The 20649-nt window shown below is 46.2% G+C and overlaps 1 protein-coding gene across 1 annotated transcript; it reads right to left on the bottom strand.

The window, feature by feature from the left end:
* Positions 1 to 12560: 12560 nt before the first annotated feature.
* Positions 12561 to 13607, bottom strand: NHLH1 (nescient helix-loop-helix 1). Its single transcript, XM_082203613.1, has one exon. The coding sequence runs from the start codon at positions 13594 to 13596 to the stop codon at positions 13189 to 13191; it is 408 nt and encodes a 135-aa protein (XP_082059739.1). The 5' UTR covers positions 13597 to 13607; the 3' UTR covers positions 12561 to 13188.
* Positions 13608 to 20649: the final 7042 nt, after the last annotated feature.

A 20649-nucleotide genomic window follows, 5' to 3' on the forward strand; every position in this document is an offset into this window, starting at 1 on the left:
ACATGGTCCTGGGTGCAAGATTTTGCTACTGGCAGAAATAAATGGTGGCTTTCTTTGAAAAATATTAAGGTAAGCAGCAAAGAACATAAGAAGAACCCGGCTGGATCAGGCCAAAGGCCCATATAGTCCAGCACACTGTGGTTAAACCGATGCCTCTGGGAAGGCCGCAAGTAGGACCTGTGTGCGACAGCAATTCTCCCCACTTGTGATTCCCGGCAAGGCAGTTGCTAGCCTTATTTTCCATGAATTTTGTCTAGTCCTCTTTTAAAGGCATGCAAGTTGGTGGCCATCACTTCATATTGACATAGCACATTCCAAATGTCATACTGTGAGGGCAGCACTATTAAGAAGGTGAGAAAATATAACCGGAACAGGGTAGTGTAGGGGGTGGGGATCCCACTAAGCCAAGTTCAGTAGGTGATATTAAGCCAGTCATTCTCTTTCTCGGGCTGCATCACTAGATAAAATGGGTGAGGGAGGGGACAGGACCCTGTGTTCACTGTAGGAAGGCTGAAATAGAAATGCAATGATGGAAATGCCCCAGTTAGGGGGCTCAGTCTACCAAGAGGGGGTATAGCCAGAATATCCAATCTCCCCAAAATACTACTAAGGAAGGCTCATTTGGGGGTTCTGTTAATGCATTAAAAAAAATATCCCACACCTGCTTCCTGTAAGACAGATTCCAGTGTGAAGAAACATCTAAAGCACTAGTAGGTTAATTGTGACAGAAGCTGAAAACTGATGCTACAGCCACTTTGTTAGCCATTCCGTGTGTGCTTTGAAGAAAGTGCCTCAATCCTGTGTGGCTATTGTTTCCTGTCTACGTGCATGTGATGATTATTATCGCCTGTACATGTGCTCAGAACTTGCCAGAAGTCACAGTAACCTAACATGTGCATGCATGTGGGGTCCTTGCGTGCATTACGGCCTGCTTTCTAGACAGAAAACAACATGCACTTGTGTCAAAAGGATACTCCTCCTGAAAGGACTCTGGTGATGAAAATAAAATAAAAAAAAAAAACGTTGTGAAGAAGGCCTTGCAAGCTACGGAAGCTGACTTGGTCTGTTAAGTCTACCTGAAGCTGAACACAAAGGAGTGAGAGAGAGATTAAAGGAGGAGGAGGAGAAGGAAGCCCAATCTGTCAAGGGGGACCACAAGGCCGGTGCGGGTTGTTGCCTCGTGTGAGGCAACAATGGGGTCCATATGTCGTGGGATTGGCTGGCAGGCGTGTAACAATGGGTGCTGCAGACGGGCTGGAGAAAGCGACAGAATGTTCACACTTTCATAACGTGATTAATTTGTCTGGGCTCCCGTCAGGCTGCCTCGGCAACCTCCACCCCCCAAAATACACACGCAAGAGGCGGCAAGGGGAGCAGAGGAGGCCGTAGTGACAAGGCCAGCCTCATCTAGGCCTTCTGCCGAGTCTCTTGAGGCCTTCCAAAAGGGCCCTGTGACTGAACTATTTAATTATTATTAATGATGATGATCGTTGCTGTTCAAATGCAACAGCACTTGGGACATTAAGTTGTACTTGACTTTGGGGCTGCAGGCAGGCCTCTGAGCCCTGGCCGACGGTATGGGCTAATTTGGGGCATGTGTGACTGGAAATGGACTGATTCATCCCTACACCCAGCCCTGATCACAGCTCCCCTTTTATGGGCAGTAGACACTATTTATTTCAGTGGGCTTTTAAATAAAAGGTAATGGTGTACATCTATATGGGGCAGAAATCAAAATCTGTATGAGGGCAAGGTTTTTATTAGCTCACCCAGAATGTTTTGTGAGGACACTTCAGTTGGGCTCATAAAGATATTGCCCTAATATCGTTTTTAGGAACCTGCTTCACAAACTGAAGGACATCATCCTCTTTCTATGCTCCTCCCGATGAAAACATGCAGACGGGGACAGATATACCCCTGCTTTCAGTCGTTTACATACTGTCTTCTTTTGTACAGTTGTTCCTTGGAAGTCGAACAAAATCTGTTCCAGGAGTCCGTTCGACTTGCAAAACATTCAGAAATCAAGGTGTGGCTTCCGATTGGCTGCGGGAAGCTCCTGCAGCCAATCGGAAGCTGCGCCGGACATTCAGGTTCCAAAGAATGTCAGCAAACCGGAACACTCACTTTTGGGTTTGCAGTGTTTGGGAGCCAAAACGTTTGACTCGCAAGACATTTGTCAACCAAGGTACGACTGCATATTATTTACTACAAAGCTTGATGACTAAGCTCTTTAGCAACGAAATGTCGGATTACCAGAACGAAGTGTGAGCACTGAACCACTGGTATATCACAAGTGGACTCTTTATTTACTGTGCTATTGTTTAAGATAAAACCTATTTGGGAAACAAACTACCTTTGCCATTTTTATGGACTTTAAGTGTTTGTTTACAGATAGTTGCTTTGGTGATAGTATCTTGTGTTGATTGACGTATGAGTCAGGCATGAGCTGCATGGCCCAAGCGAAGAGCCAGTGGCAGTTTAGCCTGTCCTGTTTGCCCCCCTTCTGGAGAGCCAAACTTCTGTCCTCCTAGTGTGAGAGAGGCTTGGCCTTCGAGGATAATGTCAGGCTACATTCACACATTACATTTAAAGCACTGTGACACCCCTTTAAACAGTCAAGGCTTCCCCCAAAGAATTCTGGGAGCTGTAGTTTGTACAGGGTGCTGAGAGTTGTTAGGAGACCCCTATTCCCCTCGGGATTAACAGTCAAACTCTCACAGGAAACTCTGGGAATTGTAGCTCTGTCAGGGGAACAAGTTTCGCCAAACAACTCTCAGCACCCTTAACAAACCACAGTTCCCATAAACCTTCGAGGGAAGCTATGACTCATTTAAAGGGGTATTATTGTGCTCTAAATATATGGTGTTAATGTGGTTTGTTTCTAATCCCCCCATTTTAAATTCATTTCTACATCTGTTTGCAATTTTTCTTGAAGTCCATACAAAAATTCACCAATATTTTAGTGTGCAGTTCTTCGAAACACACGTTTGTACAAATTTTTGCCTAAAAGAAAAATGTCGCAAACCATTTCTCCTAATATCATGCATTGACATTCATATTTTATGCTCAGTTTCCCCAGATATGTGTACTGTGGTGCACGTTATACACATTGGGAAAAATCAGATTTGTGCAGATTTGAAAGGAGAGCTGCATTTTAATCTGCATATTGTTTCTGGACGTGCAAACAAGGTAGAGTTGTGTCAAAATGTGAAGCAAAGCGAATTTCTCCCTCCGTTCTGAAGTTGTCTCCCGCATTCCTAGCGCCTAGCATGTATTCCGTCTCTGAATTACGTTGACTGATTTTAACTGAACTCTGTATTCTGTCAGTTTATTGTGGCTTTTCCTCCCCTTTGCATTTTTATGCAAGTGTCAACTTGTCTTGTGATCAATTAACATCAGGTGGTATGCCTACAGCTTTCCTTGTGGTACAAAAACATTTAGACTTGGCTACCACAGAAAAAAAATAACACACAAGCTACGTGTTTCCAAAGGTGCAGTCTGGTGGGACTTCATTTTGTATATTTACAATTCAGGTGTGTGAAATTCTTTATCTGCTCTGTGCTGTAAAATTTAGTTATCTTAAAACGCTGTGATATAATCAGTCTGACACTATGAACCTGCTGTGCCCCCTTTTATCTAGTTTTTTAGGGATTTTTTTTAAAAAAAGAATCATATAACATGTACATTACATATAAAAAGCGCAAAAAACACACAAACCCATATGAACTCATATAATACAAAACCATTAGGAAGCAAAACTACTATAAGGGTACCAGCAACTAATGCTAATAAAAAAGGGAGGAAAAAATGGAAGGGCACCAGAAGGAGACAAAGGGCCAAAGAAAACAATGCAATTCATCATGTGAGTGTTCATACAGGTCAAAAAAGGCTCCCATGTGGTTGTAAAATCTCCTGGTGCAGCAGAGCACTTAGAGGGCGTGATGCTCTGCTTCTTTTTGTGTTGCTTTTCTTGTATGTTTTGTTCTTTCTCAATGAACTCTAAAACTGCAAAAAAGGTGGGAAGCACCATTTTCAAATAAAAAAAACGCAACGAGTTGATGACACCAACTGCCCCAAAGCTTGCCCTCCTGACTCAAGAGTTGCCTGCCCACGTGTGACCCACAACCACAAGCTGTGTCCCCCCCCCACTTCCTCTTCATTAAAGCATGTCCAGGCATGTCCTCTCGAGCCTCGCTCAGTTCTCCTCTGGTCTCACTGGGGAAAAGCGCACGAATCCATAATAAACAGGGGAGCAGCTGTTTCCACGGCCGTGAATCAGAAGCCCTCACAGCTCTTTAGCCTACGGAGGCAGGAGCTGGGTCAGGGCTGTTGGGGGGTGGTGGGGTGCAACAAGATGGTGCTACTGTGCGGTGGGAGGGAGAACTAGTCAGTGGTAGAACACCATTTTTAGTTGTGATGCAGGAGGAGGTGCTGGGGCTCAGATGAGTGCCCACCATCTGCCAGGAAGAGAGACCCCGGATCCTTAATTCTAAATCTTCACAGAGTGAAGGTGCTCAGAAGCAGGGCTGTAGTGATCAGTTATGAGGAGGAGGAGCTTGTCATACCAGTCCTCATAGCCACATCCAAAGGGAAGTCCAAAAATGCAGGCAGTTGGACAGAATAAATATCTATCATCTATCTATCTATCTATTGGTCCAGACAGCCTCATCCTTCATCTAAAGCCCTCCTACACCTTCAGAAGACCCAGAACTGCCTCCTAGTATACCTCTGTGGTCCACCTTCCCCACTTCTTTCAGATCCCTTCTCACAATGCACGTTTTCCCTCAAGTCTTTGGCACAGCACATTTTTGACCAACAGCCACAGTTTTGCAAGCAATTTCCCGCAACGTAACAAATTTTTGCATGTTATTATTATTATTATTATTATTAATTTTCATGCACAGTTTCCCCTAATAGAATGCATTTTTGTAAACGCTGGTCAGATAACTACCGTATTTCGCAAAATATGGCTGTGTTTCAGTTCTCATAATGTTTCAGAAAATACAAATTTACTAGATTCTCCTTTAAATGTTTCCTGCTGGGCCAAGTTCAAGGTGCTAGTCCTAACATACAAGACCCTAAGCAGCTCAGGACCAGGTTACTTGAGAGACCGCCTTATCCCTTATACACCCACTGCATTGCTGTGATCTGTGGAAAGGTTTCTCCTGACTCCTGCAAGTTCCTAAGATATCAAATCCCCCTCAGCAGTAAGTCGGAGAAGGGTTTTAGTGCGGCTGCCCATGTGGAACAGTATTCCAATTGAGAAATGAGCAACGCCCACTTTCTAATGTTGTACACCGCCCTGAAATTTCTTGATAAAGGGAGCTATATAAATTGATAATAATAATAATAATAATAATAATAATAATAATAATAATAATATCTTTACTTTCAGGAAACAGTTGAAGACATTTCTGTTCCTACAGGCTTTCCTTGCAGGATAAATAGCACAAGTGTCTACTTTGTATGTTTTTCATGTTGTTTTAAATCTATTTGCTGTTTTTGTGCTTTTCAGTGTTTTAAACTACCTTATGCATAAATCGCCTTGAGACTGTTGTTTGGAAGATGATTAATAAGTAATAATAATAATAATAATAATAAGAAGAAGAAGAAGAAGAAGAAGAAGAACTGAATCAAATTGCTCCCCTATATTTGCTCCCTTTCAGCATTCTGCATCTTGCTCCATCGTTTGGGGCCTGGGCCAAGCAGTCACGAAGCCTCTCCATTTTCTTCACCCTGAGGAAGAAGAAAGAGTCAAAGACTACTCTGAATTAGGACTCAGCAGGGATGGAACTGTCACGCTCCTGCCGTTGCCTTTGCATGTCCATTCCCCCCACAAATGTGTTCCCAGCGGGCAGAGATTCAGCCGAATCCAATCGATTATCCGAAGAAATTTGGAGCAACTTGTGAACACCTGCAACCGGCCTCCCATCCTCTCCTTGGGGAACCCCACATGTTCTGAGGCAGAAAGGAAAACAGAATTTGCTGCCAGGCTCTGTGTCTGCTTTCTTGGGAAGACATGAGGCCGGGGGGGGGGGGGAGAGAGAGAGAGAGAGAGAGAGAGAGAGAGAGAGAGACTGAAAACAGGAAGCAATACTTGAGTTAAGTCTGCCCCATAACCTGCAAACTTAAAAATGGCAAGCGTAATGCTGGTGGTCAACAAAAGAGGTTTAAAGACTCTCTCAAGGCAAATCTAAAAAAAATGTAGTATGAACACCAACAACTGGAAAACACTGGCCTGTGAGCGCTCCAATTGGAGAAGAGCCTTTATCAAAGTTGTCATGGGTTTTGAAGATGCTCGAACTCAGGAGAAAAGGGGAAAACGCTCTAAGAGGAAGGCACGCTTGGCAAACCCTCACCATGATCAACTCCCGCCCAGAAACCTATGTCCCCACTGTGAAAGGACGTGTGGATCCAGAATGGGCCTCCACAGTTACTTTTAAAACTGTGTTTATGGAAGAAAATCTTACTCGGCTACGAGTGATCGCCAAAGAAGAAGATACCCTGCAAAAGAGGGATATTAATGACAACTTGGATATTGTAGGCTTTGATTTACCGCACAATTGAAATGTTAAACAGCAACGTCCAGGAGGAGAGTGGTCAATGACGGGGCTCCTTTCCATACCAACATGGTGGTGTCAATAAAGGTCTGGCCAGGATGAGAACCTACATTAATGTTGATCATGTATGAAGCAGGAAACAGTTCTATGGTTGTGGGTGAGGGTTTCCAAGTCAGGGGTCTGATCTAATTTATACTGTGTCGTGCCACTGGTTTACACAGCCCAGTTCTGGACAATTTGCCACAGCAATCCAAGGCCTGTCATAGGCAGAGGGATTTTGTCAGCCCTGACACTGGAGTTGCTACTGGGGGATGTAGCCTAGGACCTTCTGCTCTGCCACTGAGCAACTGCAGGTCAAGAAAGTCCCAGGACAAATAAGAAATACTGACCTGGCAAAATTTTAACCTCTACTGAGCCTTCTTACCCATCCACCCCCTCTAAAAGAAGCAGGGTCTGAGGAGGACTGCCAGAGTCTCACTCCCTAGCAGAGTGGCAGGGAATTTAAAGGGGTGGTACTTTATCTTGGGTTGTGCGCTTCTGCCTTCTCCATCAAAGGATGGAGAACCAACTGTAGTGGGTGAGGCAATTCACAACCCTCTTACGAAAGTCCCAAGCTGCCAGTCCCAGGTCCAGAGTCTAGTAAATTTCCCTCAAAGGGGAATTAATTCCCTCTTGCTTTGGCTGATTCCAGGGTTGTGAGATAACCCCATCTCTAGGTTGTCACGACCTAGTGTTCTACGTGGGAAGGAATCAGGCCACATCTTTTTCCTGTGGCACTTCTTCAAGCATTGGGACCCGGCCTCAATCACTGACGCCTTATTTACTTCGTGGTTTGATTACCGTAGTGCACTTTAAATGGGAGTGGCCTTGAAGACAGCTCAGAAACATCAGGTTGATTCAAAATGCAACGGCCAGGGTTTAAACTGGAGCATGCAGGACAGAACATAATACTTCAATATTGCCATCACCATTGGTTGGCAATTGTTTACAGGATCAAGTCAAGGCTGCAGTTTTGTCCTGTTACAGTCTTGAAAGGCCTGAGGTCAGAGTATCTCAAGAATTGCCTCTTTCTATATGAATTTGCCTGAGACCCTCTTCGTTTTTCTGGCTTTCCGAGTCTCCCAGTTGTCAGAAGTACAGGCAGGGCGTATTTTTAAGGAAGGCACCCAGAATTTAGAAGAGCCGCCTTAGGAAAGCAAGCCTGGCGATTTGATCTGCATTTTTAAACGGTCCTAATTTCCACCTTCCCAACAGACTAATGTACAGTGGTGCCTCGCAAGACGAAATTAATCCGTTCCGCGAGTCTCTTCGTCTTGCGGTTTTTTCGTCTTGCGAAGCACGGCTATTAGCGGCTTAGCGGCTATTAACGGCTTAGCGGCTTTAAGAAAAAGGAAACAAACTCGCAAGAACTCGCAAGACATTTCGTCTTGCGAAGCAAGCCCATAGGGAAATTCGTCTTGCGGAACGACTCAAAAAACGGAAAACTCTTTCGTCTAGCAAGTTTTTCGTCTTGCAAGGCATTCATATTGCGGGGCACCACTGTATGAATTGGAACAGATATCCTTGAGGTCATGTGCCCCTCTGGATTTTGCAGCACAACCCTCAGCTAAATATATCCCACCATTGGTGGTGGGATGACAATGAGGAAGAAGAGGCAGCAGACTGGGAAGACTTGTCAGGAGCTGAAGAGGTAACAGGGTTTGGTGAGCAGGAAGAGTCTGGCTAAGAGCAGTCCAAAATCAGAGGCAGAAGTGGAGGCTGGAGAGGAGGCAGGCTGCTGAAGAAGCCAGAGGGTGCCCTCCCTGCTGGTCTCCCAGAACCCAAAGAGGTGTGAAGAGGGCGGAGCAAAGACAAGCAAGACAACAAGAGCTTCAGATTGCTTGGGAAGGAACTGGGGGAGGAGGAGACTTAGGGAGCTGTGGGAAGGTGGGGACCTTCAGTCATTGCATCTGCCTCATTGGGGCAAGATCTACCAGGAAGAGTTGATGTGCTCTCTAGGTTTGGCCTCCTGAGCGGTCTTGTTTCTTTGAAGAAGGAGTTAACTTCACTGATGCCATGTGAGTTATTGCTAACCTGCTCCTGGCACCCACTCCTGACAGTACCTTCTAACAACACTCAGCACCCTGAGCAAACTACAGCTCCCATAAACCTTTGGGGGAAGCTATGACTGTTCAAAGTATCTGAGTGCTTTAATTGTATGGTGTGAATGTAGCTTCAATCTTGCTGCTTGAGATGCACATCCTGATGACAGGCCTGAGGCTGAGACCCAACCTTTGATCCTTCTGTGCATCACTGTGTGTTGGGATAATTTGAACACCCATCCCTGAGATGGCCAAACATTTTGTGGCTTTAGTAAAAACTCTGGCTGACTCAGTTCATAATAATGCCCTTTTTATGCCCCCCACCCCACCCACATCTGTCACCTGTGTGTCCACCTAATGGTAGGACTGGCCCACCCAATGCCTATGAAGCACTGGGGCAGTGAACCAAACATTCAGCCTTCCCACTGACTGGGGGGGGGGCTTAAGAATGGGGAGGCCCCTCCAGCAGTAATCCTCCAGCCTTCCACCCCACTGTGATCATTTCATGCTTTGGAGCGTAAGATTTGATTAGGCTGATCCTAACAGGCGGAGTCCGTGACCATCAATTACCGCTCGTGAAATTACCCAGCTGCCACCCAAGGCCACATGAGGCGGGGATTTTTATTTTAATTTATTTAAAGAAAGAAATGGACACATCATTAATTTCCCCCTCCTTTCTCCACCAGATCATTCTCATCTGAATGGAAGAATTTAATATCTTCCCTTCTGCTTACAAAACCAATAATAATGATAATTAATAATCATCATCTCTTGTCTGTTCTAAACCAAATAACAGACACACATATAAATACACACACACACTTATATAAAGACACACCATAAACAAGGTTTCCCCAGCCCCCCTCCTCCTCCCAAGTTCTTTCCCTTCCAAAAAAAGTGCATAAACACTGCAAATAAATAACATCTTAAAAAATAAATACATCAAATAAATAAATAATAAAGGAATGCTGGTTGTGGCACGCAGATGTTGTTCAAGACATGAGAAGGGGCTTCCATCCTCTCCAGCCCTGGCACTTGTCCGTGTCTCCTTCCGAACCAGGAGCCAAATCACGTTCTGAGAAAAGTCAGAAGCTCCCAAGCTTTTCTGAGTATTGTGCAAAGGGACTAGGGTGGGCTACAACAGCTCAACAGAACATCCCGTTTCTAGAGGCAGTAGACTGGGCCCGGGTCACACCAGATGCAGGGGGAGCAGCAATAGGGGAAGTCCATCACCTCTGTGCCCAGCATCTAAGCTTCCTGGTGTGTGGGGCGGTGGAAGGACCATTTGCAGGTCCTTCTTAGAAACAGAATGCTGGTCTGGATCATTGGTCTTCTGATGATGGTTCGAGAAACACAAGTGGGTCATGCAGCACCCAAAGAGGAAGGGCTGCGGCTCAGGAGTCAAGCACAATCTCAGCATCAATCTCCAGCATCTCCTTCCCTCAAGCACAGGGAAGGAAAAGACCAGACCCTCCAAGTGTCCCTATTTTCCCAGGTACTTCCTTGATTTAAACTGTCCTGGTTTCTGATTTGACCCCAGAACGTCCCGCTTTTCCTTGGGATGTCCCTATTTTCATTGGAGAAATGTTGGAGGGTATGGAGTTTTCCGACCCCCAAGCCACCTGAAGGCAATCCTGTATAGGGAAGTTTTTTTTAAAAAATGTTTAATGTTTTATTATGTTTTTATATACGTTGGAAGCTGCCTAGAGTGGCTGGGGTGACCTAGTAAGATGTGTAAGATATAAATATGTGTATTTATAAATAGTAAAATTATCATTATGGAATGGGGCGTCCCTATTTTCATCGGAGAAATGTTGGAGGGTATGAAAGACCTTCATCTGAAACCCTGGAAAGCTGCTGTTGGACTATTTGGAACCAGCCTTCCCCAACCTAGTAGTGCCCTCAAAACTCCAACGCCCATCATTCCTGGGCGTTGGCCATGCCAGCCAGGACTGATGGGAGACAGAAGTCCAAAACCTCTGGAAGGGCACTAGTTTTGAGAAGGCTAGTTAAGACAGTATTCTGAGTTAGACGGGCTAGACTTACGCCAGCGGTACCACTACGTTGTGTCTTGTGATTTGGAAAACAAAAGAGGGGCAGTGACCTGATACAAAGGAGAACAGGGATCTTTGCTGTTCGTCGGTGCATAGGAAGCTCAGCTCTTCTCAGATGTGACTGACAAGCTGCAGCTCTGATGAACAAACAAACAAACCCCTGTTATGAAATTATGAATAATATAGAAGCCTGACCCTCTATAGCATCTGGATGCCCTAAAGAGAGTAAAAGTAGGAAAAGGAGAGTAGATTGTGAAAAGTATAAATGAGTCCCTACTCTGGATATCAGGAATGGGTCCTCCTAGGTCATCCATCCAGCACCAAGACAGTAGCTCCCAATTAACCTCCGTCTCCAGAGGTTGCCCCTGGAGTCTCAGGGCCTGGGATGCTCCTGACCTAGCAACCCCAGTGGTAACATTCTTCTTGCTCTGGCAGGATGACCACAAACCAACTTTCCTTAACCTCCAAATGTTTTGGATTACAGTTGTGATTGGCTGGGGCCTATGGGACTTGTAGTCCAGCAGCATCTGGTGGGTGCAGATGGGAGTCATAGTCTAAAACATAGCAGGGGTGGAGGATGAAGTTGAGAAAGACAAACAAATGACATACAAAGCAATCCATCAGATCTGCACTCTGTGGTGGTGAGCGGCTGCCTTGGAAAATGTAGTTTGGTATATGTTCCAGCTTTGTTCCTGCTCTGGGTTCCTTTGGGAGGGAGGCTAGGATAGAAATAAATAAATACACGATTTCCATTCAGAGGCAGTGGAGTGGAGTGGTTACAGTGTCCAACTAGGACCATAAAGACTTGGGTTCTAATTCAGACTCAGCCACGAAGCCCCCTGGGTGGCCTAATCACTGTGTCTCAGCCTAACCTACCTCAGAGGGTTGCTGCGAGGATAAAATGTGGGGAACAGTGTGTAATGCCCTAAGTGTGTACACACTATACTTTTAAAGCACATTCTCTCCCTCAAAGAATTTTGGGCACTGTAGTTTATCCCTCAAGGAGTTACAACTCCTAGCAACCCTTAATAAACTACAATATCCAGAATTCTTTGAGAAGAATGTGCTTTGTTCATAGCCCTGAGCTCCTTGGTGGAAAAGTAATGTAATAAACAAATAAATCCAGCCCAGTCCTGTAGTGGTGGGGATGCCCTCAACCAATCCTATTGAAGCATAGTCCGCCATGCCAGTTTTTAGGGGTGTGGCACTATAAACCAAAAAGGAACATTCTTTACGTGGGTTTTTTGTGCTAGGGAGAGGGGATGTGTGGGGAAGGCACCACACAGATGAAAAGGTGCGGATTTCTGCTATTATCAACACACTGTTGATGAAGCTGGCACCATGGAAGGATCTGCAGGGAGGGGGAGAGCAGCTGCAATTTATTTATATTTGTTCCTTCCTGTGTCTTTTTATTTGTATTTCTGAGTTTGCTTCTGTGTTCAGACCTCTGTGACAACCTGGAGGGTGGTGGTGAAGAATGCTCCAAAGTAGGATAGAATATTGCCCCTTTTCCACATGTATGTGACCATGCCAACTGAGTGAACATGTGCCCACTGAGGCTGCGTTTAAACAAACAAATGAGTTATGAAATCCAAATCCATACTAGGGTGTTGGGGTTGAATCCAAAGTTAGTCCCACTCAGACATGCCCATTCATTTTTATGGGTCTACTCTAGGTCTAACTAAATTGACCACAACCCAATATAAAAATGTTGTAAAAAGGTGTGCAAGCTTTTGAGTTCTCCAGAGCTCTTCATCACCAGCAAACTTTTGCTCTCTCCCTGTGCCCCCTTTGCCCTGTTAAAGACACTGAAAAAGATATACCAAGAACTGTGGCCACAACTTTCAATTAAGGACATTTGTTGACATTTAGCCTGATGAAGAGTCCTGGCAAAGTTTGCACGCTGTTTTGTAACATTTTGCTTGATTGGCATAATAACGCTACTATGGTTTTTATATTTATCTGTAACTATGATTGTTTTAAAACGTGTTTTAATGTTGTGACCTTTCCTGGGACCTTAGGGTGATGGAAATGTAAATAATGATGATGATAATAACATTTTTCTAGTGGGCCCACTTGTATGTAAAGAGAAGAGTAGAGAGAAAGTGAGAGTGAGTGTGTAAACAAACAATACCCCAGGGTGGTTTAGACCTGGGCAAGGAGATGTTCCAGGCACGAAGTATTGAGGCACCCCACATTTCCTTGCCTGCAGCTGGAGGGCAGTTTAACCACCATGTCAGCCACCCCGGTGTGGGATTCCTGGAGAATTTAAGGATGGAGAATTTTAGCATCTGTAGGCCATTCCTCCAGGCAGAGAGCTGGAGGAGCAGGTCCATCTGACTGGCTCCACCAGCTGCCCCCCTATCTATATCTGCAGTGGATCGAGATCGAGCTATACATATATTTTCCCCTGAGGAGGTGAAGCAGGAAAGCAGAGGCAGGTTGGAGAGGAGGAGGAGGAGTGTGGGCTCCTCCGGCCAGGCCAGGCCCTTCTCAGACGTCCAGCACGTGGTTCAGGTAGGAGATGTAGCAGATGGCGAGCCGCAGGATCTCGATCTTGGAGAGCTTCTTGTCCGGGGGCAGCGTGGGCAGCAGCTTGCGGAGCTCGGCGAAGGCCATGTTGAAGGCCTCCACGCGGATGCGCTCTCGCGTGGCATGGGCCGTCCGGTACTTGGCCGTGGCGCGCCGCCGCCGCCGCCGTTCCTCGCGGCTCAGGTGCTGCAGGTCTTTCTTCAGAGGGTCGCCAGGCTCAGCTACCCGGGACTGGCTGCACAAGCCCAGGCCGCCGCCGCCGGCTTCTTCCCCCGCGAGGCCTCGGCCTCCGCAGTCGCTGAATACCGACTCCGTCTCGGAGTGCGTCGGCTGGAGGTCCAGCTCGGTCTGGTCCGAATTGAGCATCATGGCCCAAGACAAGGCGGGGCAAGGGAAGGGGGAGAAAGGAGGGCGAATTAGAGCGGGTCGGGGGGCAAAGGGGTGGACGGCTGGGGCTTAGGGTCCCGGCTGAGGAGGCCACCTCAAAATGGCACACTTGGGTGGCGGGCGCTCCAGGGCGATGGCCCCCGCTTAGGCCATGAGAGAAAGAAAGGTTGCTGGTCTTCCCTCTGGATCTGTGCCAGGGCTGAGTTGTGGAGAGAGCCAGTCATCCGACGAGAAGGGATTTCTTAACCGCCGAGAGAGGGAGAGCGAGAAAGAAGAGTCCTTAACCTGTTGGAAGGAGGCAAATGGAGCAAATGAATATATCTAAAAGTTTTTTGAAATACAATAGGAGCGTTCAGGGCACCTCCGCGTTTGCGCAGGCCACAGGGCGGTTTGCGAGGAAGTCAAATGAAGATGCAAAGAACCCATAAAATAGCGCAAGCCGTGAGGACAAGAACTTTAAAAAAGAACGGGGAAATTTTATAACTTACTTAGAAGACCATTGTAAGCAGATAAAAACATTAGCGGGATTTTAACCTCATTTGTAAGGTAACAAAAACTATGGATAACTCAGATGGATAAAAAAAGTAGATAACAGATTGATATGCAGTTGTAAATGTTGATATTAGGACCCATGGAAGGGATGGGAGGAAGTATTGAGATTCAGAGTAATCTCTATATATGGATTTGCAATTGATTTTGTTGTACTTTTTAAAAAAGCAATTAAAAATTATTATTATTTCAAAAAGTGCAAGCCATAAAATAACTGTGCAGTTGTTGTTTAGTTGATTAGTCGTGTCCGACTCTTCGTGACCCCATGGACCAGAGCACACCAGGCACTCTTGTCTTCTACTGCCTCCCGGAGTTTCGTCAAATTCATAGCAAATCGCAAAATTGCAACTGCTAATAACAGCAGCAGCAATGAATCCTTCAGACCTTTCCTGCAAATTCCCACCAAAAAAAGTGGATAATGTGAAGTTAGGGGTACAGCACCTAGAGACAGTCAAATTGTGCATCCACAGCACTGACCAGAGGAGGAATGACCGCTGGGAGGAGCGCAGAGAAAAGAAACGACATGCTGCAGCGCAACTGGATGCCTTCATCCTCTCTAGTTGCAACAAATCATGTCTCTCCCATATCGGTCTCTACAGTCACAGAAGGCGCTGCAACTTTCCAACCGTTTGACTTTACCCACAAAAGTGCATGCCGCTTCACTGTGTCCTGACACAGATGGAGGCCAACACGGTTGCAGGGACAGTAGCTTAGACAGCCTGTGGTTTTTATTGCTATTCAGATGGGATTCTGTAGAAAAAGAGGCTGCAAAAGGTGTCAGGCGAGCCTAGTGTGGTGTAGTGGTTAGAGTCCAAATCCAAGGAAAGAGATTCCACCACTTCTTGTGGGAATCTCTTCCGCTGTTGAGCAGCTTTTGCCATATATTATAATAATAATGATGATAATATTAATAATAATAAATATTCCCACTCAGCAATGAAGTTCACTGGGCGCCTTTGGGCCAGTCACTCCTTCTTAGTTTAGCTTACCTCACAGGGTTGTTGTTAGGATAAATTGGGGAGGAGGAGAAATATGTAAACCACCTTGAGTTCCTCGGAGGAAAGGTGGGAGTTGTAATAAATACATTCATTTAAACTAATCACTCTAGCTGAGTTTGTCAAGTATTTCATAGTGTGAGTCTATAAAGAGTCTTTGGCAGCCTGTCACCCGTAAAGTATTAGCTGGACATGCTTCTAGAAGGCAGGCTAAACCGAGCAAGGTGTCCCTCCGCCCACAATAGATATCTGAAGGAACCGGTGGGGTTGGTCCAGAATCATTTGCAAAGGAAAGAAAGCAAGAAAGGAGAGGGAACATTGGGGGGGGGGAGATCCAGGTTTGTGTTTTTAAAAGAAAACGAAGTAAGTTCTGTGTAAAACCAATCGAAGAGGTGAACATGAAACCAGGAGTGTGGGGAAAGGTTGCGAATGAAAGGAAACAGGTGGGAGGATTAAAGAAAATGCAGTGTGGAAGAGAAAGTGGGGGGGGGGAGGGAATGGAAAAACGGGGAGAGCGACTGAATGTGGTAGGTTGGGGGAATATCTGCGAGTGACAGACGGCTTCAGTCTGAAAAGAGGGAATTCTCTGGCAGATGCTCCTACATGCTGCCTGTGGGGGAAGGAAGGCCAGCGTGCTCTCCATCCCAAGACCCCGAGGGAGGGGGAGGGGGGCAGACTTTGGAAGCCCCTTGCCTGCTCTGTTCCCTCCTGAGAGGTGACAGGTGGCGAATGGGAGAGGAGGGAAGACAGGCCTGCAGGGTCGGGAGGGAGGAGAAGAGCCCGCCTATCTCTGGAAAAGAGCCCTTCTGTTGCAGAAATCTGGTGCCTTGGGCGTGCGAAAGCCAGCTTGAGGCCGGGAAGGAAGTAGGGCTCATCAGCCTGCTAGTCCTCAGTGCTTAATTTTTTAAAAATGGGAGGAACTGGCAGCCCTCAAGTCTGCCTGAGGACACACCCTGGGAGCCTCCTTAGGAAGGAGGGAAAGGCACCCTCGTGGATGATAGGGCCCTCAGTGGCTACCATGATGGCTATGCTCTTCCTTCACAGTCAGAGACAGTAATATTTCTGAATCCCAGATGCTGGGGACTCCAGGTGAGAAGAGTGCTCTTGCATTTAAGGCCCTCTTTGCTGAGGCATCTGGTTGGTTACTTTGAGGAGAAAATGGCACTCTGTCTGTGCTCAAATGACACTTTGCATGATCGAGAGGAGAAGCAAGACCCTAAGCAGTAATGAATCCACATTTTTTGGATTGAGGAAAATAAACTGCTCAACTTTCTTTGAAACATTACTTCTCCATACTATGCACAATTAACCCAAGATGCATTTGCTGCTACAGGATGGGGTGATAGTCATAGGATTCAATGCTTTTTTAAAAACAAAACAAAAAACAAAAACAAAGGTACACTTACAGAGGAAAAGAAGCCTATCAGTCATTATGATACAGAGGCAGAACCTTCAGTTCTGAGGCAGTCTACCTTCTTGATGTCAGGTGCTGGGGGCAAATAGCATGGGAAGGCGGGCATGTCCTGCTTGTGGGGTTCCCAAGAAGAAGCATTTTGACTAACCTGCTGGAAACAAGATGCTGGATCGATTCTGCACTGACCCAGCATGGCAGGGCTCTTGATTTTTGAAAGTTGACAAAGAAAGGGGCACTTTTCAACACAGCATCATGTGGCACAAAACATTCTTGTTCCACTCCCTGCCTCCCCCCCTGGGGTTTTGCTAGTGACTTTGGGTTATACAAACTTCATCCAGTTATCAGAAGCTACAGCAGAGTTCTGAACCAGTGTATGAAAACATGTTTTGAATAAGGAAAGGAAAACGGGTTCTTGAGTTCCTCTGGGGGTGGCTGAGCTCCTAATAGCTTGTTAGCACGCAACTTGTCTTCAGGGCTCACCCCTAGAAGGGAGAGAGATATGCCTTCCCTCTGTTGCACACCCATCGTGGACATGATGGTGCCACAAGGTGCTGCTATTTCACATGCTGGAGTGAGGCTCATTTTTAGCTTCTGACAAGACACATCCCTGACTTTAAAAACCAATCGTTGGTTGCAAAATCAGTGGACAGTGCAAGGGAGAAGCCTTCAGTGTGAGATGATGGGAAGCAGGGCACTGGAGTGTGGCAAGCCGATCCCTCATTTCATCAGTGAATGTTGTGGGGCAGATGTTGCCTCCCCAATCCCAGATCTGTGTGTCGGTGGTTTGGTTACAGAATCACACTGCACAAGTTCAGAGATGTCTCCTTCGTGGCATGAAAAGCTCCCAGGACTGAGCTTTCAAGGCTGAGCCAGGGCTAAATTAAGCCCCTGTGAAGTTGTCAAACAAGGGGAAGCTGGAGGGAACATGGATAAAAAATGCCACAGTATTGGGGAGCAAATGCAGCTAAAGGAACAGTCTCATGCTTGAATTTCTGATACACAGCACCCTGAGGCACAGATACTGCCCTGCAAATGACACTGAAGGACCCGTCTTCTGGGGGTGTGGAAGGAGGAAAGGCACTCTACATATGCTTAGAGGCACCAAATGCCTTTTTTATTACTGCCTGCTCCTCTGAGTGGCACCTGGAAGTATATGCAAGGTTTTTGGGCTAAGTGCAATCAAAGCCAAATATTGTGAGATTTGCCCCGACTCTCACTGTGTCCTGTTCTCATGGTAGCTTTTGGGAGAAGGGCATTTGCTCTGCATATGGAAGATTCAAGACGGAGATAAATTCTCCAAGCTGGTTTAAATGAATCTAGTTATTAATTCTCAGGATTGCTAAGGTGTGTGATTGTACGTTTAGCATTAAAAAAATGAAAATAAAACCAACATTAGCAAGGGACACTTCATTTGAAGAAACAACATCTAAAATGTACAATGATGTTAAGCCAAAACCACATGAATTCAACACTTAAAACTTTGCCAAACTTCTCACAGAGTTGGAGTCAGGTGGGAGAACACCAGCGCAAGATCCTCACACATCTGGAGGGCAAGGCTCAAACATAGATGGGCACCAGGCATCAGTGGCGTAGCGTGGGTTGTCAGCACCCGGGGCAAGGCAAGTAATTTGCGCCCCCTAACCCATGGATTTTAGCAGGGGGCAGAGAGCTGCAAGTACGAGCACGCGCCCCCCATGTTGCGCCTGGTGCGGCCGGCCCCCCCTGCACCCCCACGCTACGCCACTGCCAGGCATTTCCCACCTCAGAGGACCATAGGAAACTGCCTTCTGCTGAGCTTAGCCCATTACTCCCTCCAGCTCAGTACTGTCTGCACTGACTAGCAGCAACTCTCCAGGGTTTTAGATAGGGTTTTCCCCCAGCCTTACCTGGAGATGCCAGGAAGTGAACTTATGTACAGATCTGATGCTCTGCCACTGAGCCGCTACCCTTCAAAAATGAAAAGCGCAGGAGCAGAATTTGCGAGGACACCCTCAGGAAGACTGGCGTATCTTAGGGGCTGCCTTGCACCACACTGGGTTCTTCCAAACTTCCTGGAGAAAGCCCATCATTCAGAGCACATGCAGAGGCTGGATTTAATCCCCCACATGTGCAGTTTTAAAAGGATCTCGGAAGGAAGAGATAGGAAAGGTCCTTCTCTGCCCACGTTAATGTAGGCAAATGCCGTGGGCTCAGGCTGCAAGGGAGCAAAGAGGCTCATTCTCACAGAGCGCTTTTTCATTTGATGCTGAAGCCCCGTCCTCCAGTTGAAGGCTAGTCAAAGTCTGTGCCTGTGCATCTTTGGGAAATATTGCAAGACGTCTCTATCTGGGCTGCCTTTCAGGAGTTAGAATTAAGTGGACAGGTAATCTCCGTCCAGGTGCCCTTTCTGCTTTATCCATGGGATGAAGGAAAGGGACCGGCAGCCCCATCTCTCTCCCATCCCCACCCCCTCTGTCCTTGGATATCACCCTGCAACCCAGTCAAACGGGAGGCATTACTATTACTATTTGTGCTCCACCCAGATCCAATGGCTCCTCTGAATCTGCCTCTAACAAAACTTTGGCTTGCAATTCTTTACGGATATCATGGAAATGAAGACAGCCCACTCTTAGACACAAACTTGCCTCGCCCTTCTGGCAGGTTTGCCAACTTTTTTTTAAAAAAAGAAAAACACCAGCCTCAGCTCCTTTGCCTGATCTGCTGACATGAGCAGGTAACAAGGTTTATCTCCTGTGTTGTGAACAGTTGAACATGAATGATGTCTACAGAACATGTTGCTCTAAAACATAACAAGACCAGACCAGGCTGGTCACTTGGTAATCCTGTTCCAGAAAGAAACAAAACAGGATGTAATTCATTTCCTTCACAGCACGAAATGCGGAGAGGGAAATGTTCGTGAATCAAGACAGTAATAGGGAAGTTTAGGGAAGTTTTTAATGTTTAATTATGTATTGTGTTTTAATATTCGGTTGGGAGCTGCCCAGAGTGGCTGGGGAAACCCAGCCAGATGGGCGGGGTATAAATAAATTATTATTATTATTATTATTATTATTATTATTATTATTAAATAAAAGTGGTTTGCTTCCGTCCATCCATCCACCTGTCTGTCCTAGATATTGGAAGTAACAGGCAGAAGAACCATGGTCTATAGATGAATGACTGACCAAGGCTCTTGATATGATAGAAATGGGTCAGCAAACAGATGTAGTTCATATAAGCCATGGGATCTCTTCTCCTGTTTTGTTAAATGGAGACTATTTTTCACACACTATTATTTTGTGAGGTTGGACAGATAGATAGATAAATAGATAGCTAGATAAGATAGATATATATTTGGGATTATAGTTTCAGTTAAAATAAACAAAACAAAAAAACCCTTTCCTCTCTAGAAGGTTCCCTTTCTTCCCTACTTCCTTCAGTTTTCCCCAGGTGTCCTTTCTTTCTTTCTTTCTTCCTTCCTTCCTTCCTTCCTTCCTTCCTTCCTTCCTTCCTTCCTTCTTTCTTTCTTTCTCTGCCTACTGATTGTGGCAACATCATTCAGCCGGGTACCACAAATGTGCAAAACAAACTTCCAAACAGGCCTTCTTTTTTAATTTCCAAAAAACCGCACACAGTAAAACACACACACACACACACAGGCCAAGACACATGAGAAGTCTTACCCCTGAGCAAAGGAGACCCTTTCCTTCCCAAACCACTTCTTCCTGGAGCGCTTTTTCCGCTTCAGAGGCAATATCCAAGTGGGAATCCAGGTAGAGCGGACGACTCCATTCATCCCTTGATCCACTTATGCATCCCATCATCTGCTGGCAAGAAAGTTTGCATCCTTGTGCTCCCAGCACCTGCCTTCTTCTGGCAGGGGTGCGGCTGCCACATGGGGGCCCCCTGATCCGCCACACGCCCAGGTGCTCTGCGCTGACACCATGGGCGCACCTGGGGATGCCTGCCCCAACCACTATATATACCCAGCCTGGCCGCATGCTGTGTCCATCATCGGGCTTCCCATTGGCCGCTCCAGTGCCCCCCCCTCATAAATATTAAAAGCCAGGAGCAAGGATGCCATTGGCTGGGAAAAGA

Source organism: Podarcis vaucheri (assembly GCF_965113315.1).
Source record: "Podarcis vaucheri genome assembly, chromosome: 16".
NCBI classification, from domain to species: Eukaryota; Metazoa; Chordata; class Lepidosauria; order Squamata; family Lacertidae; genus Podarcis; species Podarcis vaucheri.

Excerpts from the sequence above, each read along its gene's own strand:
- NHLH1 (XM_082203613.1), bottom strand. The coding sequence starts at position 13,596 with ATGATGCTCAATTCGGACCAGACCGAGCTGGACCTCCAGCCGACGCAC.